The sequence below is a fragment of the Mixophyes fleayi genome, chromosome 3 (genome assembly GCF_038048845.1).
Source record: "Mixophyes fleayi isolate aMixFle1 chromosome 3, aMixFle1.hap1, whole genome shotgun sequence".
Taxonomy (NCBI): domain Eukaryota; kingdom Metazoa; phylum Chordata; class Amphibia; order Anura; family Limnodynastidae; genus Mixophyes; species Mixophyes fleayi.
Window position 1 is genome coordinate 57474354 of NC_134404.1, and position 24898 is coordinate 57499251.

Consider the following 24898-nt stretch of genomic DNA (forward strand, 5'->3'; position numbering starts at 1 on the left):
TAATTGTGCATTAATATTTCTGGCTGTCAAAAGTCATATCTGTCAGCAGTATCTACTCAATAATTTTAAGCACTCCTCAGTGTTTTTGGGGTGTCCTCTCTAATTGTGCATTAATATTTCTGGCTGTCAAAAGTCATATCTGTCAGCAGTATCTACTCAATAAATTTTAGCACTCCTCTGTGTTTTTGGGGTGTCCTCCCTAATTGTGCATTAATATTTCTGGCTGTCAAAAGTCATATCTGTCAGCAGTATCTACTCAATAATTTTAAGCACTCCTCAGTGTTTTTGGGGTGTCCTCTCTAATTGTGCATTAATATTTCTGGCTGTCAAAAGTCATATCTGTCAGCAGTATCTACTCAATAAATTTTAGCACTCCTCTGTGTTTTTGGGGTGTCCTCCCTAATTGTGCATTAATATTTCTGGCTGTCAAAAGTCATATCTGTCAGCAGTATCTACTCAATAATTTTAAGCACTCCTCAGTGTTTTTGGGGTGTCCTCTCTAATTGTGCATTAATATTTCTGGCTGTCAAAAGTCATATCTGTCAGCAGTATCTACTCAATAAATTTTAGCACTCCTCTGTGTTTTTGGGGTGTCCTCCCTAATTGTGCATTAATATTTCTGGCTGTCAAAAGTCATATCTGTCAGCAGTATCTACTCAATAATTTTAAGCACTCCTCAGTGTTTTTGGGGTGTCCTCTCTAATTGTGCATTAATATTTCTGGCTGTCAAAAGTCATATCTGTCAGCAGTATCTACTCAATAAATTTTAGCACTCCTCTGTGTTTTTGGGGTGTCCTCCCTAATTGTGCATTAATATTTCTGGCTGTCAAAAGTCATATCTGTCAGCAGTATCTACTCAATAATTTTAAGCACTCCTCAGTGTTTTTGGGGTGTCCTCTCTAATTGTGCATTAATATTTCTGGCTGTCAAAAGTCATATCTGTCAGCAGTATCTACTCAATAATTTTAAGCACTCCTCAGTGTTTTTGGGGTGTCCTCTCTAATTGTGCATTAATATTTCTGGCTGTCAAAAGTCATATCTGTCAGCAGTATCTACTCAATAAATTTTAGCACTCCTCTGTGTTTTTGGGGTGTCCTCCCTAATTGTGCATTAATATTTCTGGCTGTCAAAAGTCATATCTGTCAGCAGTATCTACTCAATAATTTTAAGCACTCCTCAGTGTTTTTGGGGTGTCCTCTCTAATTGTGCATTAATATTTCTGGCTGTCAAAAGTCATATCTGTCAGCAGTATCTACTCAATAAATTTTAGCACTCCTCTGTGTTTTTGGGGTGTCCTCCCTAATTGTGCATTAATATTTCTGGCTGTCAAAAGTCATATCTGTCAGCAGTATCTACTCAATAATTTTAAGCACTCCTCAGTGTTTTTGGGGTGTCCTCTCTAATTGTGCATTAATATTTCTGGCTGTCAAAAGTCATATCTGTCAGCAGTATCTACTCAATAAATTTTAGCACTCCTCTGTGTTTTTGGGGTGTCCTCCCTAATTGTGCATTAATATTTCTGGCTGTCAAAAGTCATATCTGTCAGCAGTATCTACGCAATGGATTCAAAGCAGTCCACATATGATCTAAATGAGCAACCAGGTTCTGTCACCAGTCCTGATGTTAGTGTTCCCAGTACGTCATCTGGCCAAGGCGATGTCAAACAACAGAGTGTTTTCAAATTAGTGCAAAAAACAAAAACCAAAAAAAAATTTACTGTATTGAAGCGAAAACGAAGTGTAACTGAGCAAAAGTTAAGTGACGATAAAAAAAAAATTGCAAGCATGCCATTCTACACACGCAGTGGCAAAGAGAGAATGAGGCCTTCACCTTTGGCTATTAGTGGCAGATCCCAAAAAGTTACCCAGCCTACAATTGGTGCACAACTACTGTTACGCGTCAAAGCTGAGCTGCAAGATACCAGTGAGGCATTACAGGAGAATATTTGCTCTGATTCACAAATGACAACAATCCCTGTGGAGAGTCCATCCAACAGTGGGATGTCTAATCGTGAGCATTCTGCTGATGTGTGCCTTAATAGCCCGAGTGTAGCCGGTGATACCCAAATTGAGGATGCCACTTTGGAATTAGAAGAGGATGAGGGGGAGATTTGTGTAGGCGACGAGGGCGCTAATGAGGATGTTGATGAGGATGAGGTTGTTTGTGTAAGTCCTGCACCAGTGGCAGCAGTTCTGGCACGTGACAAGAAAAAGGCCATTGTCATGCCTGGGCATAAAACAAAAAAATCCACTTCTTATGTGTGGAATTATTTCTACCCAAATCCAGACAACAATTGTATAGCCATTTGTAGTGTATGTGAAGCCACAGTCAGTCGAGGGAGGGACCTTAACCATCTTGGAACCTCGTCTATGTTACGCCATTTAACGAGAGTTCATGGCAAAGTGTTGGGAAAAGCTGAAAGTTCTTCCCAAAAGAATACAAGCACTCCCTCATCAGCTAAGACCCTCCGCTCACCGACATACCGACGGCCACAAAATACACCCACCACACCATCCTCATCAATATCCTCAGTAGCGCTCGGAGTTAGCCCGGCATCCCACTTAAGGCTGGATGACTCCGGCACTATTATTGATTCCTCTGAAGAAAGCGTTAGTCCTGCTGCTGCTGTTGCTGCTGCTGGGGGTGAATCGTCATCCCAGAGGCAGGTGAATAAAATGAGCAGTCCTACATTTCAGCAATTAACTGTGAAACAATCCTTTGCGAGGGGAAGCAAATATGACAGCAGTCACCCAGTCGCCAAGCGAATCACAGACGCCATGGCTGCAATGTTAGTGTTAGATCTGCGTCCAATCTCCACCATAAACGCAGCTGGTTTTTCACAGTTAATTGAGGTTTTGTGTCCGCGTTACAGAATTCCATCGCGACACCATTTCTCCCGTAAAGCTATTCCACAACTATACCAAAAAGTGTGTAAAAATGTAGAGATTGCGCTGAAAAATGCCATTCTGCCCACTGTTCACTTAACCACAGATATGTGGACAAGTGGAAGTGGCCAAACCAAAGACTATATGACTGTGACAGCCCACTGGGTTGGTCATTCACCTTCACCAGCAGGAACAGCAGCAGCATGTACACCACTACGTAACATTTGTCACAGGCAGGCCACTCTTTGTATCACCGGCTTCACTAACAGGCATACGGCTGACAATTTGTTACGCAAACTGAGAGATGTGATTGATGCATGGCTTATACCACTCGGACTCTCCCCAGGGTATGTCATTTCAGATAACGCCAACAATATAGTGCGAGCATTACAGCTGGGTGATTTCCAACATATTCCCTGTTTTGCTCACACCATCAACTTGGTGGTGCAGAGCTTCCTACGAAACAACCGTGAGGTGCAGGAGATGCTTTCGGTGGCCCGTAAAATTTCAGGCCATTTCAGGCATTCAGCCACAGCATGTAGGAGATTACAGCAGCTCCAAGAGCAGTTTAACTTGCCCTGCCACCAACTTAAGCAAGAGGTGGTAACTCGGTGGAATTCCACCCTGTACATGCTTCAGAGGATGGAGGAACAGCGCAAAGCCATCCAAGCATATTGCACAAGTCATGACATTGGGAAAGGAGGGGGGATGTATTTCACTCTTGCACAGTGGGGAATCCTTTCAGTGCTGTGCAAGGTGCTGAAACCATTTGAAGTTGTGACATGTGAGGTCAGTGCAGACTCTGCTAGTTTGAGCCAAGTCATTCCTTTAATTAGACTATTGGAAAAGCAGCTTGAGAAAATGAAGGAGGAGCTGAAAGCAAGCAATTCAGCAAAGTATGTTGGCCTTGTCGATCAAGTACTTAATTCGCTTCACAATGATCCTCGAGTTATTAAGATCTTGAACTCGGATCAGTACGTTTTGGCCACTGTGCTTGATCCAAGGTTTAAAACCTACATTGAGTCTTTACTTGTAAATGAGCGAGATGTGAACTTTTGCAAGGAGCTATTGCTCAGCAAGTTGGCCGCTGAACTGGGCCTCGGCTTGACGACGTGTCCTCCTTCACTTTCTCAAGCTGTTGCTCGTAAAAAATTAAATTTCCAAAAAAGAAGCAGGGAAGACACAGGGGGCAGACGAGAACAATTTAACATCTGGGCTGGTTTGAAGGATTTTTCAAAAAAAAGTGTCACTTTGCCCATAAGTCCATCCAATATGAGTATAAACATGCAAAGGATGGTGGAGGATTACTTTCAAGAGGTAGTTGATATGGAAATGTCAGACAGTCCCTTTCCTTACTGGGAAGAAAAGCAAGCTATTTGGAAACCCATGTACAAACTTGCTTTGCAATACCTAAGCTGCCCACCCTCCAGTGTGTACTCTGAACGAGTGTTCAGCACAGCAGGGAACTTAGTCAGTGATCGCCGTAGAAGGTTACTTCCCAAAAATGTGGAGAAAATGATGTTTATAAAAATGAACTACATCTTCCACGAGGAAGGCCTTCACCATCCAAGACATGCAAGCACTGACTGTTCTCTAATGGCGGATTCAAGCGGCGATGAATTGATAGTCTGTGATGATGACGATAACACTGATGAGGGTGAGGATGAAGCTGAAGATGATGCCGATAACATCTTTTTAAAACTTTCTATGTAAGTGTAGGGTGCAATCTACCCCCAAAGAGGAAAGGGACTTGTGGCATTTCCATATCACATACCATCTTGAAAGGCTGCTGTTAGGGCAATTTATCCTTAAGGGTAGGGTGTCATAGACAGAGTGACCCTAAACTGGCTTTGTCCATTTTTCATAATATTGTACAGTCTATAATGGCTGAATTTTTTAGTATTTTATACAAGTGGAGGGGGGCCTAGAGAGACAGAAACCAAACTGGCTTTCTCCATGTCAATTAATATTGTACAGTCTATAATGGCTGAATTTTTTAGTATTTTATACAAGTGGAGGGGGGCCTAGAGAGACAGAAACCAAACTGTCTTTCTCCATGTCAATTAATATTGTACAGTCTATAATGGCTGAATTTTTTAGTATTTTATACAAGTGGAGGGGGGCCTAGAGAGACAGAAACCAAACTGGCTTTCTCCATGTCAATTAATATTGTACAGTCTATAATGGCTGAATTTTTTAGTATTTTATACAAGTGGAGGGGGGCCTAGAGAGACAGAAACCAAACTGTCTTTCTCCATGTCAATTAATATTGTACAGTCTATAATGGCTGAATTTTTTAGTATTTTATACAAGTGGAGGGGGGCCTAGAGAGACAGAAACCAAACTGGCTTTCTCCATGTCAATTAATATTGTACAGTCTATAATGGCTGAATTTTTTAGTATTTTATACAAGTGGAGGGGGGCCTAGAGAGACAGAAACCAAACTGGCTTTCTCCATGTCAATTAATATTGTACAGTCTATAATGGCTGAATTTTTTAGTATTTTATACAAGTGGAGGGGGGCCTAGAGAGACAGAAACCAAACTGGCTTTCTCCATGTCAATTAATATTGTACAGTCTATAATGGCTGAATTTTTTAGTATTTTATACAAGTGGAGGGGGGCCTAGAGAGACAGAAACCAAACTGGCTTTCTCCATGTCAATTAATATTGTACAGTCTATAATGGCTGAATTTTTGGGTATTTTATACAAGTGGAGGGGGGCCTTGAGAGACAGAAACCAAACTGGCTTTCTCCATGTCAATTAATATTGTACAGTCTATAATGGCTGAATTTTTTGGTATTTTATACAAGTGGAGGGGGGCCTTGAGAGACAGAAACCAAACTGGCTTTTTCCATTTCTTTACATATTTAACTATAAGTGTAGGGTGTAATATACATTCAAAGACGATGGCTGCATTGCCAATATGCATAGATGGAGAGGAAGACAATCTGTTTTGTGTGTAGAATAGGCCTACCAACGAAGAATTAAACTGTTTTTTGGGATGATTTATTACCTCAACAATTAGATTACTTGTCTCTAAAACAGTTGGAGCACTAAATTGGGTTAATTTAGGCCCAAAAACATGGATTTTCCCAAAAAATAGCAAAACAAAACCAAACAAAACCAAAACCAAAACCAAAACACGCAATGGAGGTTTTGCAAAACCAAAACCAAAACCAAAACACGACGGTAATCCAGATCCAAAACCGAATCCAAAACCAAAACACGGGGGTCAGTGACCATCTCTAGTTGTGATAGACCATGTCCTAGATCAAGTTTAAAGTTCAGTATAAAAATAAAGCTATCAAGTATTTGTGTGCTAGATGAAAAAAACAGCCAGTATTTAACTTATGTGCAAAATAATAAACCAATTTGCACCCCTTGCGTTGTAACATGGTTTGTCCCTGAGAACATTTACACTTTTTTTTTGCCTTACTTTCCTTAATGACTCAGGCCCATAATGTGCAAATGTTCCTTTTACTTTATAAATGGGATGTTACTTTTTCATTTGGATTTTTTTTATTCATTACAAGTGAGTAAAGGCAAATGCATAATGCAGCTGTCACAAAACAGAATTAGCTTGTAGAAAAGCAGAGATGCATCAATGCCATTGGTCAAAGATACAGGACAAAAAAAAGATCTAAGTGAGGTATGGCCAAAATAATACTTTAACATACTGTGCCTTTAGCATAGTTACTGAGAATTCAATAATGGACATCATTAACATTTGCCAAAAGTTAAGGGACTCCAGGAAATTATGATTATTAGTTGGCACATCTTAGTTTTTGAGTTTAGTTCCTCTAAGCAGGGGCGCACGCAGGGGAGGGGGGGTTTCTGGTTCTCCCCTCCGCAAAGATAGGGGGCTAAACAGTGCCCCTACATAGCGGCACTGTACTGTGCAGCAGCCGCGGCGCTGTCAAAGAAGCGTCCGTACAATACAGCACCGCCGCAGACGCTTCTTTGACAGCACTGTGGCTGCTCTACAATACAGTGCTGCCGAAATGGAGTAGCTCTCTCTATTTTTTTTTTCTAGGGGGGGGAAACCCCCCCTTTTAAAATCCTGCGTGCGCCCCTGCTAAGATTAACTGAGCTGTAAGCTACCTTGTACCAAATTTATGTGAAAGCTTCCAATGGAAATCGGTGTTCCTGCACTACATGTGCCAAATGAAAAGTCAGTGCAGAATTGCACAACTCAAACAGCTACATTCCATATAAACGGCATTATGTGATATCATTATTCGTATTCCCTTTGCTTTATGATTGTCGATATTTGCTTACAGGAAAAAAAAATTCCCTATTTCAATATTTGAAAACAAAATAAATATGTCTCCAGCGATTTACGCTCATAATGGGTTTTCGGTTTTATCAATGACAAGGCGGTGTAACCCCCTCCTCATAATTCCTGTTTTAATTTCTATTTGATTAACCACCTGTAGCAAACACTTCGATTATTTTGCTATCTCTAAATCTTAAACCGCCCTAGGTAACAAAGGGGATTTTACAAACCCTGTGTCTCATTCCTGCAGGAAATTTAAGGGGAGGACATGAACGGCTGGTGAGCTAATTACTAGGAATTGATTTTAGCATTAAGCTGGATTTCAATCCTCGCTAGAGGAGGATAAGAGGGAAAAAAATCAAATGTTATTAAAACCACACAATTAAAAGCAGAACAAGATGAGACACATCTTGAGGCTTCAGAGATCGCTAAACCTGACAATGGAGACAAAGGGAAAGTGAGTTATATAGAGCCATTGGAATTCCGATATTCTTATAGGTCATGGGTACACACGTTTAAGAAGACAGAGCTTTATGTTGGAACATTATATGTTGTTCTTATAAGGATGTGTGATCAGCCATGTGCATTACGTGTGCGTTTAGCATAGCGATAACATGAAATAATGTTTCGTCCGTGTATATATGGCGTCTGTCATGTGACCATGGCCTGTTAGGCCTCAGTAACGTACAGTCTTTGCGACTGCGGATCTGAGGGATATTTTATGGAGTGAGTTCATAAGTCAAAACACTTTTAATGAAATTCAAAACAAAACTCTGGATATTCCAATTACAGAGAGAGAACCTACCTCAGGTCCTGTAAAAGTATGAGTTAATGTGGAACAGTGGGATCACAATTATGTATGATAATCGTATGGAGCATAACATTGGATAAGAGGGAACTATATACTGCAAGTTCTCGCTGACAGCATGGGAAAGTGCCGAAGACATTCCAGGGGGTAAATGTATCAAGCTGAGAGTTTTCCGGCGGGTTTGAAAAACCAATCAGATTCTAGCTATCATTTATTTAGTACATACTACATAATGATAGCTAGAATCTGATTGGTTTTTCAAACCGGCCGGAAAACTCTTAGCTTGATACATTTACACCCAGGACTATCCTGGCTTCTGCTGACCCGGTCTCTCCTCAGACAGGCAGTGGGTCTCATGCAGAGACAACAGGGCGGTACTAGCTACACACCAGGGGGTAAATGTATGAATCTCCGGATTCTTCATCTCCGGCGTGTTCAGCCTCTTCAGCGCTTAAATTTAAAGCGGCGCTGCATTGTAAAGGGAAGTTTCCCTTTACAATGCAGCGCCGCTTTAAATTTAAGCGCTGAAGAGGCTGAACACGCCGGAGATGAAGAATCCGGAGATTCATACATTTACCCCCAGATATCTGTTGACCTAGGTCCTAAATCCTTGGTATGTAAACTATGTCACCCAAAACTGTATTTTCAGCTTTGGGTGTAATTATCTATGGGGACAATTTATAGAAAATTAAATAAAATATGTTATGTTGTGCACAGTGCTGCAAGTATACAGCAGTTTCAAACATAAAAACATATATAAGCCATTTCCATTGTATATAGACATCTAAAAGTATATATACATACACAGTATATATATATATATATATATATATATATATATATATAAAACCTTTAATGTAACTCTTATTTTATTTTAATAACCACTTTTCCTTTACTCATTCTGTTACTAGAGCCACTTCCTATAACCTCCAGAATCCTATAACATCTAATTATTTATATAGGGTCTCATCTAGAGTGGATCGTGCATTTGTTTTATTTGCCTAGAGTACGCATTCTCACACTGCGCATCTGCACTAGATAAATGTACGTATAGCAGCCATATGCTGCTTACACTTAAGACTGCTTACAACTGGAGAGGCGGAATGGGTGAGGGAAGGGGCGGGCCAGCGTATGAGGGAAGGGGCGGGCCAGTGTATGAGGGAAGGGGCGGGCCAGTGTATGAGGGAAGGGGCGGGCCAGCGTATGAGGGAAGGGGCGGGCCAGCGTATGAGGGAAGGGGCAGGCCAGCGTATGAGGGAAGGGGCGGGCCAGCGTATGAGGGAAGGGGCGGGCCAGCGTATGAGGGAAGGGGCGGGCCAGCGTATGAGGGAAGGGGCGGGCCAGCGTATGAGGGAAGGGGCGGGCCAGCGTATGAGGGAAGTGGCGGGCCAGCGTATGAGGGAAGGGGTGGGCAAGCGTATGAGGGAAGGGGCGGGCCAACGTATGAGGGAAGGGGCGGGCCAGCGTATGAGGGAAGGGACGGGCCAGCGTATGAGGGAAGGGCGGGCCAGCGTATGAGGGAAGGGCGGGCCAGCGTATGAGGGAAGGGGCGGGCCAGCGTATGAGGGAAGGGTCGGGCCAGCGTATGAGGGAAGGGGTGGGCCAGCGTATGAGGGAAGGGGTGGGCCAGCTTATGAGGGAAGTGTGCTTGCTATATTATATGAAGTCACAGCTGTTTATTCATATTACTTAAATGATATTTCCATTTGGACTGTAATAGGAAAGAAGGTTCCCATTTCATTTTATAAAGTGGAAAAGAAGCAATATTTATATACAGTTAAATTTTTTAATTTGTATTTTGAATATGTGCTTATATTTAATTATATTTTATATTGACTTTTGCATTTACCAATTACATTGTCAAGACAATATTTTCTCTTGTGCATATGACATTTCATTATATTATTATATTGTGTTTAAACAGGGTAATGAATATGTAGCATTTACTGCTAACACTGCCAAGCTATGCTATCTCAGTGCTATGCTATATCTGTGCTATGCTATCTCTGTGCTATGCTATCTCTGTGCTATGGTATCATTGTGCTATCTCTGTGCTATGGTATATCTATGTGATCGCTACGTTATCTCTGTGCTATGGTATCTCTGTGCTATGGTATATCTGTGCTATCGCTGTGCTATCTCTGTGCTATTTCTGTGCTATGGTAACTCTGTGCTATCACTGTGCTATCTCTGTGCTATGGTATCTCTGTGCTATCACTGTGCTATCTCTGTGCTATGGTATCTCTGTGCTATCGCTGTGCTATCTCTGTGCTATGGTATCTCTGTGCTATCTCTGTGCTATGGTATCTCTGTGTGATCGCTACGTTATCTCTGTGCTATGGTATCTCTGTGCTATCTCTGTGCAATTGCTATGCTCTGTTATCCCTGTGCTATCTCTATGCTATCTCATTGCTATCCTTGTTCTATCGCTATGCTATCTTTGTGCTATCGCTATGCCATGCCTGTGCTATCGATATCCCATGCCTGTGTTATCTCTGTCATGAGAGCAAGAGGACATATTACTATGTGGTACTTTTCTACATGCATGTTATTGTTATATTGGTATCTGTGTATGTAAAAATGCACTTTCCCATATAAAGTGCATCTTTTTGCGGCAAGAAGATCCCCATAGGAAGTATAGTCCGAGGTGCAGACTTCATCACGTCCAGGACCATGTAGAAATAATATTTTTCAGGGGGAAAAGGCTACAGCAAGAAAAAAAATTACCCTTTCCGGCTCATTTAAATATTTTGTTTGCGAGGGGAAATCTTGCTTTGTATGTTAGTGCAGAGCCTTGTCTATATTCAGCAAGGCGTACCTTAACCCTGCCTAGCTACCCCAATCAGATGGGGCAAAATTCTGCAATGTGGCACCTTGATGGGCAAAGTCACATGCCAAGCAGTATAAAACGGGCATCATACAACAATAGGTGGCACACATCACAAAGCACTGTTTGCACTGTTGAAATACGGTTCTGTAATTTTTCTAAGTGACCATCTTTGTGCAGAGATGTTTACCTATACCTACTCCAATGTTCCAAATGATCTTATCTTATTTATAGAACATGTATTTAGTAACTGAAGGAATATTTTGCATGTTAAATGCAAATTTTATGCAGTTGTGCTCAGTGATCCATGAGGGACACATCTTAAAAACGGAAAGGGGTCACACGTCTTTTACAATGCAAACGATGTTGCAAGATTTTAACATAAAGTACATCTAAAATAGATCTAAGTGGGTAATTAAACACTCATTATAGGCATACCTTGCCTCTATAAAAACATTAGTGAAACCTTGTCGCTATATGCTGAGGCAGCAGCCATGGTTCTACGTCCTTCAGACATTTCATTGTCCCCGATTAAGACTCAAGCCTGCTTTTCATGATTAATAATGGAGCTCTATTTTAAGTGGATCTATAATGATTCAGTTCTTAAGTTATGTGTGAAGTTTCTTCAAACTTCCTATTGTAACAGTGAGTTAGTAATTACTGTGGAGATGCACATGTTTTAAACCCTGATACGAGCTTTTTAATCAATCTATAATCCCCAGATAACTGTAGTTTTAGGGGGATTCAAGCATAACAAAAGTAACAAGGCTATTCATTAATCCATATCTCCAATATCTTTAATCGCAAATCTAGTCCCCATAGGTGTCTATGGGGACATAGATTTTGGCATAACTATCAAGCTCCGAAATTAGGAGCTTGATCCCAGTAACTAACACCATCTGTAGATGGTAGTAACCGTTATAACCTATGGGGAGAGTATTGCAGGAGAGGCAGGGCCGCCATCAGGGGGATACGGCCGGTACAGCTGTAAGGGGCCCGGACAGACTAGGGGGCCCAGACAGACCTTCTGTCTGGGCCCCCTACACTGTCCGGGTCTCTTAGTGTGACCGACTGACCCCCTTTCTATTCTGCAATGCTGCTTCTCCCAGGCTCTGATAGACTGGGAGCGCACGGTGCAGTCACGTCATGACTGCGGAATGCGCTCCCAGTCTATCAGTGACTGGAAGCAGCTGCAAGGCGGAGGAGAAGGTAAGTTAAATGGGCATCAATTTTATAGGGGAGGGGGACATTTACTGTGATGAGAGGGGGGAGATAGGAGAGGGGGACATTTATTGTGATTGGAGGGGGGCGCATGTATGGCAAAGAGGAAGGAGGCATGCATGGGGGGGCCATGCCAGATTAATTATTACTGGACCCCAGAGTTTCTGATGGCAGCCCTGAGGAGAGGTATCTTCGGATTCCTCCCCGGTAGGCTTGGAACTCTCCCCATCACAACTTCTGCCTGGCCATAGAAACCTGTAAGTACAGTGATCGCAATTCTGATCAATTTACAGTAGATTGTTTGCTGGGACGGTCTCCTATCATATGATCACATGTTGTATGCTTGGCAGGCAAAGAAATGAAAGCCTCTTAGTAAAATGTGCATCTATGGCCAGATTTAGCATTAGGCACAGTAGGCTTGTGCCTAGAGACGGTAGAAGCTGAGAAGCAGCTCTTAATCTGCAGAGAATATATGTAAAATGTTTGTTTTAAATGGTAAAGAAATAATGACAAAGACAAGAGATGAGAAAGACAACTGGTGTGAGGTGAAGAATTGTCACGGGCACTAGGAGTTTTACCCAGAATTCACCAGGTGTAGCTACACTTACCAGAGGTGCGGACCTCTGGGTAGTGTGGTGAATCAGTGAAACCATATAATAGAATAGAGGAAAGGAATGTCAATAGTATAAATGCTGAGTCTTGGCACCGAGGAACTGTAATGGTACAGCAGATTAGTAAGCAGGATACAATGAGGAAAGAGTCCAAGTGCCTTAGCACGCATGTAGCATATAGCAGGCCAGTACTTGATAACTGGATAAAATTAGGCAAAGACCAATCAACATTGCAGTAGAAGAGTCAGCGACTTGCAGCTATAATACAGAGGCACTTGTAGACTTTAGTCCAGCTCATAGGAACCATACTGAGTAGTAGCTATATCACAAGGAGACATAAGTGGTCTACAGCTGGTAGGTTTCACCACAGATATGTAGAGAAGACTTGTCCAGCGCAGGTATGTAACGGAATAGCGTGAGTGGTCCGCAGTTGGCAGTTTACATCACTAATGAGAAGAGAAGACTTGTCCAAGTGCAAGCATATAACGGGGTAGCGTGAGTGGTCTGCGATTGGCAAGTTTTACCACTGATGTGTAGAGAAGCCTTGTCCTAGCGCAGGCATGTAACAGGATAGCGTGAGTGGTCTGCAATTGGCAAGTTGTACCACTGATGTGAAGAGAGGACTTGTTCAGATGCAGGCATGTAACGGAGTAACGTGAGTGGTCTGCAATTGGCAAGTTTTACCACTGAAGTATAGAGGAGACTTGTCCAGGTGCAGGCATGTAACGGAGTAGCTAGAGTAGTCTGCAGCGGGTAAGTTCTACTACTGATGTGAAGAGGAGACTTGTTCAGGTGCAGGCATGTAACGGAGTAGCGAGAGTAGTCTGCAGCGGGTAAGTTCTACTACTGATGTGAAGAGGAGACTTGTTCAGGTGCAGGCATGTAACGGAGTAGCGAGAGTAGTCTGCAGCGGGTAAGTTCTACTACTGATGTGAAGAGGAGACTTGTCCAGGTGCAGGCAAGTAAATGGAGTAGTGAGAGTAGTCTGCAGCGGGTAAGTTCTACTACTGATGTGAAGAGGAGACTTGTCCAGGTGCAGGCATGTAACAGAGGTAGCGAGAGTAGTCTGTAGCGGGTGAATTCTACTATTGATGTGAAGAGGAGACTTGTCCAGGTGCAGGCATGTAACAGAGGTAGCGAGAGTAGTCTGTAGCGGGTGAGTTCTACTACTGATGTGAAGAGGAGACTTGTCCACAGCAAACGGATAACACGAGCACAAACAGGAAACACCTCAGAGTCTCAAGGGAATGAGAACCAAGAACAGGCAAAGGTAATAGGGCAACAGGTGCCTTAAGTACTGAAAGGTGATTAATTAACCAATGAGATTAGAGGCGAGGATTTAACAGTTCAGAGTTTCTGCACATGTACAATCTTAATCAAGATGGCGGACGGCCGCGGCTCAGGAAAGGCGCCGGCAGGAGCGAGGGAGACCCATGTCCCAAACTAGAGGCACTAACAGTCCGGTGAGTGACAAGAATGTTAATTTAACATGGGGACGTCAACCTGTATAAATCACACTCTCCTCTGTGCAGGACCAGTAAAGCTGAAGAATGTGTTGTCTAAAAGTAAGGTGTGACTAGTGGAAGGGGCAGGTCTTACTTGGATGACTAGAGTCTCCGATGGTGTAAGTCTGACACTGTGAACAACATATCAGAAACTGGGCCACACATGCAGCCCACTATATGGTGACATAGTCACAGGTATCAATGTTGGTTATAGACATGTCCATTCACAGGTGATATAAAATTTGCTGTGAACGAATGTAAACACAATACAGCCAAAACAAGCTCAATACAAGAACGCAGCGCAGTTTGACTGGCACAGCAAACAAGGTATCCAACGCACAGGAGAGCTAGTGGCTTCTTACCTTTAAAAAGGAATCCAATGAACCATTCTCCATATACTCTGTAATTATCATGACTGGCTTGCCTGTAAAGTAAGGAAATATTTGTATAGGTTATTTAACTACTATATGCTTTGCATTTGACACAACAGTCGGAGAGAAACAGGTTGCCTGATACATGTACATTGTTATAATAACACCTGTTAAATCATGGTTATTAGTATTTACACTCTCTTGCAATGTGGCAACAACCATCTGTTACCTGTTTTCTGTTCATCAGTTTTAGAGGAAGGAACTTGCACAACATCAGCTTTCATAAATGTCTCCATACAAGCCCAAATATACAATATTGTTGCAGATCTGTGTGCAGCACATTACATCTCTGCTGTAAGAACAATGGGCAATGCCTTCTATACGTCCCATGGACATCAGTCCCGTTGCCCTGTATATTATAAGTACAGTATGTCACACTAAGAATTATCATGTAATTATGTTTAATGACTTCATTTGGTCTTTTTCACTGGCAGATTCATTTATTTGAACAAAAGAGAGCCATTTACCAGCTAATAGCCAATCCAATAATGCTCAGCCAACGTTGTGTGTGAAATCAGCGATACCTGCTAATTGATCACCCACTCTTCCCAGCAGTGTCTCGGACAGACGGATAGACAGCTAATGGTTATGTGTTTTTGGAGAATAACACTTAAGGTTTTATGTAGAACATCAGGCCCACGGTAAGATGCTTTTTTTAATGATTCCCATCAAGCTGAAGGTCTAATTACTGACATTAGGGTAAGACAATCACTGAGTATAGATTCCCCCCACTAATTGTAAAACAGATAGTAAGATAGACATCCTCATTAGTCTGTGCAATCACTGTGCATGATATTGGGTTCATTTACATATCCAATTAACTAACCCTTCATCAAACTGTTAAAAGGTGTTAAGGAAATCTGTCTGCTTTAACTTGTATATGTGCTTTTCTAAGATAGTCAGTCTTGTTCCCGAGTAAATGGTTTTTCAAACTGAAAATTTCTCTCTCTCTCTCTGTATGGATCTATCTATTCAGAAATGTAAAGATGTCCATTATGGAGAGTCCAGTATTGAGAATTTGGATTATTAAGACAAGGTTTTCGATAAGAACTTAAATTCTGTTTTTTACTAATAGTCTACACATGTCTAAATAGAATCATGTTCACTTGTGCTTGCTATTACTTTTCTGCATGTCAACTTCATGTCTGGAATCATCATCACCATTTATTTATATAGCGCCACTAATTCCGCAGCGCTGTACAGAGAACTCACTCATATCAGTCCCTGCCCCGTTGGAGCTTACAGTCTAAATTCCCTAACATATACACACAGACTAGGGTCAATTTGTAAGCAGCCAATTAATCTACCAGTATGGGGGTTTTTTTGGAGTGGGAGGAAACTGGAGCACCCGGAGGAAACCCACGCAAACACAGGGAGACGATACAAACTCCGCACAGATAAGGCCATAGTCGGGAATTTAACTCATTACCCCAGTGCTGTAAGGCAGAAGTGCTAACCACTTAGCCACTGTACTGCTGGAATGTGTTTGTTTCCATTTAAATAATGTTGTACACTTGTTAATCACATTAGCATATTTTACCAATTATGGATACATCATCTCTTCTCCCATCCAAACTTTCTGTATGTGACTCTTGGTTTATGGACTGTATGAAACACTTTATGGAAAAGGTGGGCAGTTGTTGGTAGTTTCGTAGAAAAAGAAAAAGTTTGGTCTATGACCAACAAGTGCTGGTTCAAAGGTTAAAATCTTCCGATCTTATTTTAATGAATTAGGATCACTGCTTTTAAATATTATTTATATACTATAAACATATGAAAAGTTAAATTTTCTGCCATTTTTCTAGCATAAAAATAGTTTAGCTTCTGCTTTTCCCAGGCTGACTACTTCAGTCTTAGGGGCATATTTAACAAATAATGATAGTGCACTATCAAGTACTTACCATTAAGAAAATGTCCCTTTGTGCCCCTCGCATATTTAAGAAGGGTGCATCGCAGCAGATATCGTGGATATCTGCTGCATTGCACTCCTTTTCTTTTTTGGGAGCAGTCACCATTCTACAGTATGGTGACTGCTCCCAACTGCAATCTAACAAGCTGAAGCTGACGTACATTATCATAATTGAAAGATTTCAGTGCTGTCAGCTCTGCTCCGAAGAGCAGAGCTGGACAGCGCATGTGTGGAGGGATCACATGATCCCTCCCTGTCACTCACCGCTCACTCTCTGCAACTATAATTGCAGAGACAGAGCGGGGATGATTGTGCACATGTGCAATTCCAGTGTAAAGAAAAATGAAGATGACCAGGAGGAGATCCGTGGACACCGCGTTACGAAGAGGTGGGGTAAGTGGGATTTTTTTTATCACAGAAACAGCAGTTTATCGGAACTGCTGTTTCTGTGATGCGTTTTTCATAAATGTGAGAAATAGTTCAATCCTTATCAATGTGATAAGGATTGAAAACTATTTTTCACTTTATGATAAGATTGATAAATGTGCCCCTTAAAGAGCAATTAAAGCTCTTCCAACATTCCATTTCAACACAGACTTCAAGTTCTCACTTTGAAAATGTTTAATGGTCCCAAAAAAATGGAGGAAACATTATTATTAAAACATTTTGTAAACAAAAGCTTTGAAAAATATTAAGAGAAATTTAACGATATAAGATCTATTATCCAGAATACTTTATAATTGGAGTTTCCAGGGAAGAGGTTTCGCCATAATTTGTAGCAGAAATTCTACAATGTACTAAAACAATAAAACGGCCGCTGTTTATCCTGACGCTGGAAGGAGCTTCAGCTGCTTGTATTGGAGAGGGGAGATTGTACATCACTGTGATTTACAGCTCAGAATCCATGTTTTACTGGTGGGAGCGGAGCGACATGACTTTTTATTAATAAGCTAAGGGAAAATAATGGTTTAAATGTTTGGTACAGACAAGGGAAATAAGGATGTAAACGTTAGATACTGTGTTTCATGCTAACAAGTGTGTGTGTGTCTTTGTATACTGCTGCTGTATACCTGTTTGAAGTTTTGGATAAATCAGTCTATAGTCTAGGTTGAAACAGTGCTCTCCTCTCACAGGATCCTGGCAGGGGGGCTGCATTTGTGCACAAAGTAATGTCTATAATAACAATAGTACACCTGTTTTTGAATGAAGGTGGTATCTATGCTTCACTTTGCCAGGAGACCTAAATAGAACCAATTCCTATGTAATATAGAGCAAGGCAGTGAGATTAAGAACATTTTCTGCCATAAAAAATATTTACCTCCTTCCTTATTTGACAACAAATTTCTTTAACGCTTCTGGGTCAGAATTTGGCCCTAAGTACTCCCAGTCCTACCCCAACCACACCACAAAGCAGAATGAAAGACAAGTCATTGTCACAGCTTGTCTCAAAAGCTGTTTAATGAGACCAGTGCTTCACTCAACATGGCACTTGTGGGCGGAGCTTAGTGACACGAAAGCGCCAGCACTGGCTATGGCAGCCCCACACGGGAGCCAAAGTCTATAAGGAGTCTGGCTTCATGCGCCACTTTAGTGAGCCGGGACCCGGAAAGGAGGAGGGTGGTCCCTGGCTCCTGCAAAGGGAAATGGGGTGCATGGCGAATGCCATGAGACACATTTGTTAAAAGTCCTGTAATGGGAAGAGAACCCCATTAAATTTAAGAGCCCCAAAGGGGGCAGAAAGAGCCCCAAAGTGATAAAAGCCCCTGAGAGTGATAGATACAGAGGGTTGGTGACAGTGGGAATTCAAATACTCCCATTATATAAAAGAGCGCCACAGAGAGAAGCATTGGATAGCAGGGGGGTCCCCACCTTCAGTAGTCCCGAAAGAAGAGACACCAGGGAGGGTGTACGTATACAACACTGGATGAGAGCTGCACTGGGACAAGAGAGGGTGAATCCCCAACAGCAAAGGGCTTAAAGTTTGGATGCAAAGCTGCTTGGAGAAGCGTACCTGGAAGACAGAGGCATTGAATGGCAGACAGAGACCCTTGGAAGGGGTGAGTGTGATTGGCTGGAAGAGGCAGCTGGCTATCAGGAGCTGACTTAAGGGAGAAGATTCCCCCTGTAAGAGAGCAGCCTTGAAAAGGCCCTCATAACATAAGGGGCAGGGTCACTGCAACTTGGCAGTCGGCTACTCTGGAGGAAAGGCGTCCCCATGGTGAGAAGTAGATGGAGTCCTGTGGTTTCATACTGTAACTACAAGTGAGGCTATTGGGATGTTGAAGAGCTCTGCCTGACTATCTAATGTCCATGAATTGCACAATACTGCAGCATGGCTCCCAAGCATGGAAGTGTCCCTGGATATTGTAATGATATCTGAAAGTGGCAGTGAGAGATCCAGCAGTGTGGTTGGAGAAAGAAGGTCCCTGTGAGGGATGGGGTGCATCGTGGCAAGGAGAATCCCTGACTAGCAGGGGTTTGACACATGCTCAGAAGAGACCAATGCTTTGGAGAGCAGAGTGGGGGAGCAGGGGCACTCTGGGTGGTGCAATCTGGAATTGCCAGGTCCATTTTATCCCTAGACCCAGTAGTGACCACAGCCCCTGTTATTCTGCCACTACTGTTGTCTGACAGGCTGAAAATGCACAATTGGGCAAAGAGAGTATAAGAGGCAAATGATGTTAACAAGTTCATGTTCACAAATTAATTGTTTTTACATTGCATCCAGACTGGGAAGCATGGTCCTGTCTGTATCTGCCTCTGTCTCTTTGGTTCACATGAACATATCGGAAAGATCTAACATTTTGAATATGAAATATTGTTGATGGAATTCAGTGCAAATTGTGATATTTTTCATTGTTGTAAATTTAACATTAAAACCAAAATCTCACTGTGAGTGATGGACCTGGCTACATATCACATTGTTAACTGAAGTGAACACACCACGATTGGTCAAGGAGCGTGATAATTATTTTACGACAAAGATTTAGAGCATACAATAAGCTGGCACCAGGTTAATGCCCTCCACGTACATGGCATTTCACATAATAGGATTGTACAGTGTAAAACAAGTCTTCACATTCTCCTTTGTGTAGTGACATAGCCCTGCGCTCTTCTATCTCTGTCTCTATTACGGAGTGAAAGGCAGCAGGTGTGTGGAACTGGGTTTTACCAGAGCTCCATTTATAATGTCAGATTAGTCTGGGATTTACACGGCCAGATAAAAAGCTGTCACACATGATAAATGGGTCTCTTTCCTGAATACTACATTGGCTATTGTGTTGGTGCATGGAAATTGGGGGTTCAGTAAACACACAGTGAAGCCAACCAAAGTTGACAATTTTACCAATACTATTCTTTGTGCAATTATTATTATTATTATTTTTATTTTTATTATTATTATGTTTTTGCTTTTTCTTCTGTATTGTACAATAGATTGAAATGGTAAACATAGATATAAATGAGATTGTAAGCTTTTCAGTAAATAACTTTATTACTTTTTTTTTATATATATATATATATATATATTGCCCCTATTGTGGACTTCTATTTAATTTATGTAACTTTGTGTATGCAGGTTATAATTTGCTACCTCTAGTACAGGTTTGGTCAACCTATGTGTTCTCCAGGTCATCATCATCATCATCTTTTTATTTATTTAGCGCCACAAATTCCACAGCGCTGTACAGAGAACTCATTCACATCAGTCCCTGCCCCATTGGAGTTTACAATCTAAATCCCTTAACATACACACAGACCGAGAGAGATTAAGGGCAATTTAATAGCAGCCAATTAACCTACCAGTATATTTTGGAGTGGGGGAGAAAACCAGAGCACCCGGAGGAAACCCACAAAAACACAGGGAGAACAAACAAACTCCACACAGATAAGACCATGGTCGCGAACTCATGACCCCAATGTGGTGATTTGGAAGTGCTAACCACTGGGCTACTGTGCTGCCCACAGGTGTTGTGTAGCTTCAAGTTCCAGAATATACTGCCAGCTATCAGCTGGTTATTTACTGGCAAAGCATGCTGGGGCTTGTAGTTTCACAACACCTGGAGAGTCAAAGGTTACCCAGGCCTGCTCTAGTGGCACCAACATATTCCACAGCAGAGTGAATAAAAGTTTCCACAAAAACCTTTAATCAGCCATATCAATTACTGTCCCACTGGAGCTCACAATCATCATCATCAATTATTCGTGAGGTGCCAAATATTCCACAATGCTGTGCAGTCAGCCATACACAAACAGAGCATAATACAAATTAATATTAATTTGTATCACAATCTAAATATACTACCACACACTAGGGCTGATTCACTCAGAATCCATTTAACCTACCATTATGTCTTTGGATTGTGGGAACTTGGAACCAAGCAAACAGAAGCCAGTAAAAACACGGTCAAAATGGAACCCATGGCACCGGCACTTCAAGGGAGCAATGCTAACTTCTGCGCCACTATACCCATACCAACACACCAAAGCAAATAGCAGAGAGGACTGTGCTAATCATCCAAATAATCAAATATTTACAATACATGAGAAATACATTTATTTCAGGGGTTCCAAGAATTCTGTTATCTACTAACAGTACACGCTTTCAGCTAGTCTCCACAAGTTTTTATTCACTCTGTGCCAATTGCATATACGGTATACATATATACTTTAATGTACAGTGACCAGCGCTGTGTAAGGTATTTCAGCATTTAACTCTGTATTTACGCAATGAATGGCACTGAACATGTTAACCAGGAGACTGGTTTGAACTGAGCGATCTAAGCCATTCCATCTATATTAATAAAGTAGAAATGATTACAGAATATTTGGCTGTGGTCCCTATCTGGTGATTGTTTCCCGTAATTTGATGTCTCTACTTAAAAGGAAACTAAAGCTTTTTTCACATTATTCCGTCCCTCACCTTGTAGAATAGAGAACGTTCCACCTCAATTAACCCCTATTGCGGTATATACCCCATCTTGTTTTACATCTAACCATACGTGACAACGAGATATATTTATAAGCAGAAAAGACATTTGAGTTTGCTCAGAAACCCCAATTGGTGCAAGTTCTGGGACATCACGGTACTACAATACTGCTTATTTAACACATGCACCCAAAGTGCAAACTTAGTGTTACGTCTTATTTTAATCAAATAGCATTCATTAATTGTAACCTCTTAAACAGTTATTTTGCTACCAATATGGTGTACAAGTTTGCAAAACCATTAAATAAGTGACGTTTTGTTTAGGCGCTGGCTAATTTGTGTAAGAAAGTTTTGCGATCCTCACAACTCAATTATATACTCTTCTTTATTCACTGCAAAATATCAAAACCAGGCAGCTATACTTTCAATTGTTAACATTTAGTTTGTGATACTGACCATAGAAAGCTAATTCATTCTTCATTCAGTGTTAGATATATTACTAGATCGTGCATCACTCCTTATTATCATCATCATCAGCAGCTATATATATATAGCACCACTAATTCTGCAGCACTGTACAGAGAACTCGCTCTCATCAGTCCATGAGGGGGTCCCAGAAATGCCGTCCCCCCTCCCCTCTGAGGCCTCCACCAAAGACCTCTAGAGAGCACCAAGCATGCTCAGAAGATGCCCTCACTCTCCTCTTTTGAGGGCAGCGTGGGGGGCCTGAACGGCTAGCGCAAAATCACCAGGCTTCACCAATGCACTGTACCGCCATTGGCTTAATCACTTTGCACTTATAGCAGTATTGTTCCATGTAAACTGTTTGCTCTAGAAATAAAACAGTTTAATCCAAGGAGAACTGACGCTTTAAGATCTGCTGCTCAGCTCAACCCTTTTTTAGCCGCATTTCCAAAGTTTTAACATTATATTTTCAAGGTGCACAACTTAGCGGTAACAGTGGCTAGCAGTTTTACTATTTGGCTTTTTACCTATGACTATACAGGGCATTTAAAACAGCATATGGACGGATTGTTTAGACAATGTTCTACTGTGTGGTGCGGTTAGTGTAATTCTGGCAAGTTCTGTCGACAAAACGTGCAAAATTACCTGTATATAAATGAGTGTAAATACATGAGTTCTTTCCACAGCCAACAATTATGCTTTAACCTGTCGTACAAGTACATCTTCTCCAAGGGGGCTACACTTAATCTTATTGTCTTTTTCCCAGTGGGGATTACAGTTAAACCTGTCCACTTTTTTGTTGCTTTATTTCAGTCTGTAACCCCCGTGTCAATTGAATATTGATTTTATAATACGCTTTCTAAGTACCTGGCACCATGCCACAGCGGTGAAGTAGGTGTGGGGTGCTTGTCTGATCAGAGCTGCAAATCAGTGTAATACGTTTAACAAACCGCCTCAGCTACAACCGGTATGATCGGATAATGTGGATATTAATCAAAGTGACTGTCTTCAATATTACCAAATGACACATAACACTGAGACACCTGAAATATATTTCTAAATCTCTAGCACAGCGACCAGAGACAATATATATTTAGACTGAATACATTGCCTATCCTGCATATAAATTAATTTACTACACCCTAAATCCTTCATATACAGTAGTCACCTCCATCATATGCGCATGACCGGTTCACCTGGAGTCTTCTTTGTAACAATTTTTGGTCTGTGTTAGTATCTCTATAAGTTTTTCTCTTCTCTAGGTCAGTAGTGTTGCAGGTCTCTTTGCTGCCTGAGGAATACACTAAACTGGGGTCTGTTCCACATTTACATACATCAATGACTACTATACATAATCTTCATGTACTGGTCACCTGGAGTAGATCAGCTTGAAGTTCTAAAATGTTACAATTTCCAATATAATTTTTTATTCTGTTACTACAATGTGGCTCCCTCAAACCAGGGATGGCGTTCAGTCGGCCAATATAATGTGGTACAGTAGATGTCTAATGAAATGTTATTATTCCATCAACATTCCCCCTTTGTCACATATGTTCCCCCACCATTCTGCCCTAGTCACATTCGGGGGAGGGCAAGCATTACTCTTGGACACAGGATTACTAAATTCATAAAACGCCCTTGCATCAAGATCTTTGCAAGTTCTCCAGGCAGCTGTGTCTATACACTTGTGTACAGTTATGGTTACAGTGACTTCAATACAGGTAACATTGTGATCATAGTGGACAGTGGCAGATATAGGAAAATGTCTCTGCTTGCTCAGCCCCCGTTTTCAATTTCTTATTTAGTTGGAAATTGTAGTAACTTGGACTAAGCTGACAATGTCAAAAATAAATGTGCATCATGTAATTAATTCAACAGAAGTTATTGAATTTGGAAAATGAGTGTGAGACATAGGGACAGACAATTGTACGCTGGGCATTATGGGTCGTGAAGGTAGTTATCAGTTATATGTAGCAGTCACAGGTATACTACATTATAAATAATTTAGGGCTCCCCCTCTCTCTTAGATAGAACAACAAAACATATGCTTCTAGTCTACATATATATTTGGTCACAAGAGAAAGCTTCACCCCAATGTATTATAATTATGTACTTTGGTCAGCCAGATGTCTCAGACATTAGATGGAGGATAATAGAATTTAGGACGGGCAAGCTGTGTCATACATGCACTTGGGGTAGGAATAGCGCTTTCTCCTTTTAGTCCTGGAACATTTCAATTTACTTCTGGTAGTTACTCTATAACACAGTCTGCACTCATTTTATTTTTTTATGTCCTTTAAGGTACAACAAGGAGTAAAGGAGAGCTTACATTTGGTGACCACTCCCTCCAGTCGTATAATATTCGGATGGTCAAATTGGCCCATAATGCTGGCTTCTCCTAGGAAGTCTCTCCTCTGCTTCTCAGCATAGCCAACCTTCAAACTCTTGATTGCCACATAAATCTCTCTTTTACTGGGTAGCTTTAGGCGCCCACTGCACACCTCTCCAAACTCCCCTGTTGAAAAAAGAACAGTGCGTCAATAAAGCTTAGATGCTCCACTAACTAGAAGACAAACACTGGAGTAGACAGCAATGTTCTACTAGAACACAGCGGCTAGTCTATCCTCACTTCTGACACACAAACACAATGCCAGTAATATTCTGGTTATACACGGCTAACTCTCTGAATACTAATCTTTTAAAATGCTGTATATTTTTAGCGTGCAGACCTTTGTACGGTAGAGTACATTGCATTTTAAAGGGCAAGTTTCCTGCTTTTAGCTTTCCTGTGTAGAATTTAAGAACTGAATCATTAAAATGTTATTAAGGTGCTTTTAGTATCAAAGTCACGGAGTTGGGACTTGTTCTTTTCCCACTTCAATGAGAAGAAACATCTCTGCAGTGAATGGGTAATGGACAGAGCAGCAGTAATCAAGTCCATACTCTCTACAAAGGTACTTAAGCCCCTTCAATGGGAAGAAGAAACTAATGTGATTGGGGATGTTGCTGATCAAAAGCCCACTCTAAGGA

The 24898-nt window shown here is 41.4% G+C and overlaps 1 protein-coding gene across 2 annotated transcripts in view; it reads right to left on the reverse strand.

Annotated features, from left to right (window-relative positions):
• LOC142143581 (ephrin type-A receptor 3-like) overlaps window positions 1-24898 on the reverse strand; it is a 174192-nt gene that overhangs the window by 18929 nt on the left and 130365 nt on the right. For both annotated transcript variants that reach the window (XM_075201529.1, XM_075201528.1), the window contains 2 exons: window positions 24198-24383; window positions 14499-14560 (listed from right to left, as the gene is read on the reverse strand). In XM_075201529.1, the coding sequence (XP_075057630.1) occupies window positions 14499-14560; window positions 24198-24383 (248 nt within the window). The remainder of the gene's footprint in view (window positions 1-14498; window positions 14561-24197; window positions 24384-24898) is intronic.